At 41.3% G+C, this 4,880-nt stretch overlaps 1 protein-coding gene across 1 annotated transcript; it reads right to left on the reverse strand.

Annotated features, from left to right (window-relative positions):
- Nucleotides 1-1,087: 1,087 nt before the first annotated feature.
- On the reverse strand, nt 1,088-3,476 carry LOC113010772 (protein translocase subunit SecA-like). The gene is given in 2 exon segments (XM_026149978.1): nt 1,088-1,192; nt 1,194-3,476. Coding segments are annotated over 2 exon segments (2,388 nt in total).
- Between the last annotated feature and the right edge of the window lie 1,404 nt (nt 3,477-4,880).

Consider the following 4,880-nt stretch of genomic DNA (forward strand, 5'->3'; position numbering starts at 1 on the left):
AACTCTCTGAAAACGGCCAGCAGCTCTTCCTTTCTTCTCTCGTCATTCAGAAGGTCGTGAAGTTGCTTTTTGTCCTCAAGGTGTGAAAGAATAATCAGGTCTACTAATGAAGATGGAGGCTCTTTTTCCATTTTTAATTTCACTTCGTGATCAGTTCTGTCTTTCACCTTGCTTTTGATTTCTTCTAACATTGTTTTAATGATTTCCTCTTCTGCCTTTCCCAGTCCATAGGCGATTAGTTCTTCTGCAAATTTTTTAGCTGTGTATTTTACTGCATTATTCATATTTGCCTTCAAAGCAACACTGAGGCCATCTTTAGCTTGTATAGAGAGAAATTTTGGCATTGACTTAAGCTGTTTGCCAAATTTAAGTAAGGATTTACAGCATTTGAAAGCCTTTGAAATCAGCTTTCCAACTCCAAACCCAATGAGAGAGACTCCAATAGAAATGGCTTTTTCTATAGCCCATGACTTCCAGCTGAATTCTCCTGTCACCATGGCCTCAATGCCAGTGATGCAGTCTGATATTCCCTCAGTAATGAGTCCCATTCCAACTTGAGCAAATGTACCAACTGTAAATACAGTGAGCAGTGCTCCTCCAACAATCTGTAAAACTCCAAGAAAGAACACCAGCAGACCTTCACATGAGAAACGAGGCTTTTCTTTCACAGAAAATACAAAGTTCAGACCTCGACTGCAGAGATTGTGAGCTTCTATCTGGAGATCTTCATCAGCATCTGACACCAGTTCACGAATCGTTGTTTCTTCGGCTGCTGCATTGCTTTCTTTCTTTTTTATTTCATCCAACTTTTGGATGGCCTCAGTAATGTTGTTGTCAAAGTAACTATACATTGTGGACCTGGTTGATAACTGTTTTCCCAGGCTGGTTGCATTACTGTCGGTTGAGTCTGCAGAGGACATTTTTGCAAACTGAAGGCAAACTATTTGTTCTTCAATGAGATACTTCACAGACTTCTGTGCTTCCTTTAGCTCATCTATGGCCTTAGTGAGGTAATCTGCTTTCTTTTGTTGTATAGTGCAGTATGCATGATTGTAAAATGCTACAGCTGCCCAGCTTTTATCCTCTGTCATGGCTTTTTCAAACAGTCTGGCTGCGGTATCCCACTTTCCATCACCCAGTGCAACATTTCCAAACTTGATGTAGTGATAAATGCTGGAACTTGGTGAAGTCTGACATTGACACTGACTTTTTGCCTTTGACAAATCAGCTTTCAGACTCTCTTGCAGTTCATTTCTTTTCAACTGATCAATTTCTTCTGATTTAGTTTGCAGCCAAATCCCCCAGAACTCATTCATGATGGCAACAACAGCTTTTTCCTCGTCTCCATCAGTGGTGTTATAAATATCTTGAAGTGTTTCACAGTATTCTGAAAAAAGGTCCTCCCGCAGTTTCATCTCAGCAACATCGTTCATTATATGATTTATCTTTTCTGCTGCAAGTCGGTCTCTTGTGCTCTTGGCTTCCTCCAGAGAGGACACTGTGCTGAAAGATGGCTGCAGGTGTTCAGTGGAAATGATTATCTGAGCAGATCCAGGTTTACCTTTGCGTGCAGTTCGTCCAAAAGCCTGGAGTTCCACTCTTGTGTTCTCAGAGAGGAAAGAGAGGATCACAAATAACCCTCCATTATTGTTCACCTCTGGGGACACTTTAATGTCTGTGCCACGGCCGGCAAGGTTTGTGGCAACAATGACATCACCAGGTACAATGACATCACCAGGTACAATGACATCACCAGGAAGCAGCTCCTTGTCTATTTTACTCAAACTGTCTCTGTCACTGCGGCAGTAGAGAATCAATTTTTTATTTGGGATGCAGCTCTTCAGCTCTTCGTAGATCTCTTTGGCTTTGTTGATAGTTTCACAGATCACCAACGCTGCTCTTCCATCTCTGTATGAATTTGGGGAAATCTGAGCTGTGACCACATGTTTTATTTCAGATTTCCATTCTTCAGCTGTTTTTTTCAGAGTACCTTTGACCTCAAATAACTTTTTCCTGTTGAATGTTGGTATTTTGCACACAGAGAGCTTTGGATACAGGTCCTGCAAAAACTGAATGTCTGCTTTGCTCCCCAGTGTTCCTGTTGTTCCGTATATTTTTCCCTGGTATTTCTCAAAAAAAGAAACGTTGGAAATATAATTTGTCACTGTTGAAATTGTGCTCAGTTTGACTTGGTGTTTAATCTCCACAAACTGCTGCAGACCATCACCCCATTTCTTATTCAGTTCAACAATACCAGTGGATCTGAAGTCCACTGGACAGACGTTGTCATTTTCTACGACATATTCACGTCCTTCTTTCAGTAACATTGCCAGAAAGGCATTCTGAACCCACACTGAGACTTTCTTCTCCACCAGATTCTTCAAGAAACCAGGAATGCTGATTTTTTCTGTATTGTTTTCACATGGGGTGTACTGAATCCTCTCAGAGATCAATTCTGCAATGGGCTTGATGAGAACTTCTTCTGACTCATAGAGAGGACAACACAATCCTTCCTCCAGCACAAGAAATGAAAGCTCTGGGATGTCCAGGTCATTGTATGGACTGCACTTTTGAAGACAGAGCAGTCCTTTGTCATCTAGCGTGTAAACAGTAAAGCCGTAAGGGACATAGTCCTCAATTTCTTTGAAAAAGTCAACCATAGAATCCTGACTCACTGTTTTCAGTTTACTGAGAAGTTCATGGTTTTCACTCTTGTAGATATCTTCTGAAAATCCTTTTGGCACAATGTTAGATTCTTCAGCAATAGTTAAAATGTCCATTGGATCACTAATTTCACTGCCTTCTGTGTTCATTGAGTCATAGATGGCCTTGAAGAATGAAGCAGGAGGACCTCGTACAAATGTCTGATGTCCTGTAGATAGGAAGCCATACTGACTGACGTGGCTCCAGATCATGGTGAGAATAATGTTCAGGTGCTGCATGGACACCATGGGGCTGGACAGGTATGTCAGCTGCACTCCCTGATCCAGCAGCAGTGAGTCCACTTCATCGATAATGATGCACTGAAAGTTACGATCAGGCCTCACATCCTTCATCTCAAATATTTGGCGAAGGTGATCAGCAGCAAAGGCTTCAATGGTTCCATAGACCACGTCCTTCTGATAGCATTCTTTCCGATCTTTATCCTCATTTTTATTTGTGTTTATGTCGACTGTAATGCCAAAGGACTGGTAGAATTCTGCCCATTCTTCAGCATCTCTTTGGCATAACACAGAGGAGCTGGACACCACATCCACCTTTTCACCTCTAAGCACACGCAGCACTGCAAACATTGCTATGACACAAGACTTCCCTTCTCCAGTTCCCATCTCCAGGAGCTTCCCAGTGTCAGACAAGGCCAACAGGCACCAGCTTATCATCTGAGTTGTCCTGGGAAACCACTTCCTTTCTGCTTTGTGGAGGTGTACAGCATTGCATAAGATTGCAAGGATCTCCTGAAGGTCCTCTGTCTCCATGCTGTGACTGAGAGTCCTAGCGCGCTGAATATCTGCCAGTTTTTTAATTTCACCAGTTTTGATTAAGTTTGTTACATGAGTTACTATGTTGTATGATTTACTCAGTGTTTGTTTGTCAATTTCTTTCATCTGCCGTATTTCATCAAAAAGGTTGTCAATGCTTTTAGTTTTCTCATCTTTAAGGCTCTTTTCTAGATGCTGGATCAGATTCTGAGTTGTGCATGAATCTATGAGCTCAAGGAGAGATTTATTGTTTTCATCTTTCCACTTAGAGGAAACCTGATATGTTTCCATCAAATGTAAAATCTTCATGATGGGAATACAGTCGTCGTCATTGTGGTTATCAGTTAATGCTTCAAGAAGGTTTAAGACCTCTACTGGTGACCAAAGTGTTTGTTCCCCAAGATTTGAAACCATCTTGAAGACTTCTTTGGTTTCTTTGTCTAAGTCTTGGAATTGTTCCACACAGGCAAATAAATTCTCAAAACACCATTTCCCTGCAGGATCTGTCATGTTTTTAACAGCTTCTGTTTGTTTTGTAAAACTTTTCAGGAGATTCTCAAGAAAGTTCAGAATGAAGACCTCATTAGAAAGAAATTCCTTTTTACTGATTTTCTTTGTGATTGTAATGATTTTACTGTCAGTGGTTGTATTTTTGTTTAGGGTACTGTGGAGGACCTGAAAAAGGATCTTGATAAACATATGTCTCAGTCCCACATCTTCACTGCAAATTTTAGTCATGAGGTTCTGCAGGACCTCTGCAGCAAACACCAAGGAGTCATTGTCTTTGAGTCTTGAAAGCTCCAGAGCATGCAGAGCACTGAGACTTTGTTTTTCAATAATGAATCCACGATTTAACTGTGGGTTTCCTGTTTCCATTGCCTCTATGCCACGTTGAACATAATCTGACACAAAATCATCCATTGTACCATAAACAATGTCTGCTTCATAGACATCCCGGAATGATGGATCAGTCTTCTTCATGTTTGTGTTAAGTGAAATGTTAAGGTGCTTGTAGAAGTCAGACCACTCCTTTGTTTGCTCCTCTGAGTGAACATCAGAGCTCAGCACAATGTCTAGTTTGTTTCCCATGCAGACTTGCACAGCTGCAAACATGGCTGTAACACATGGGTCTTCTTCCACACCAACCAGTTGTACCACTCCACTCTGCTGAGTCAGCACCAGTCCACACCACCGCACCACCTGCCTCACCGTGGGCCACCAGCCTTTTATGTTGAACACTGCTTTGCAGAGCTGACACAGACACTTCTGTATGTTGTCTGCATTCAAAGATTCACATTTAACTGAATCTTTTATAAAAGGTTCTTCTTTTGGTACATTTTCTGTATATTTCAGGACACCAGTGTTAATGTTTTTTATCATATCAATGACAGAGTCATCCAA

This window comes from Astatotilapia calliptera, chromosome 18 (assembly GCF_900246225.1).
Source record: "Astatotilapia calliptera chromosome 18, fAstCal1.2, whole genome shotgun sequence".
Classification (NCBI taxonomy): domain Eukaryota; kingdom Metazoa; phylum Chordata; class Actinopteri; order Cichliformes; family Cichlidae; genus Astatotilapia; species Astatotilapia calliptera.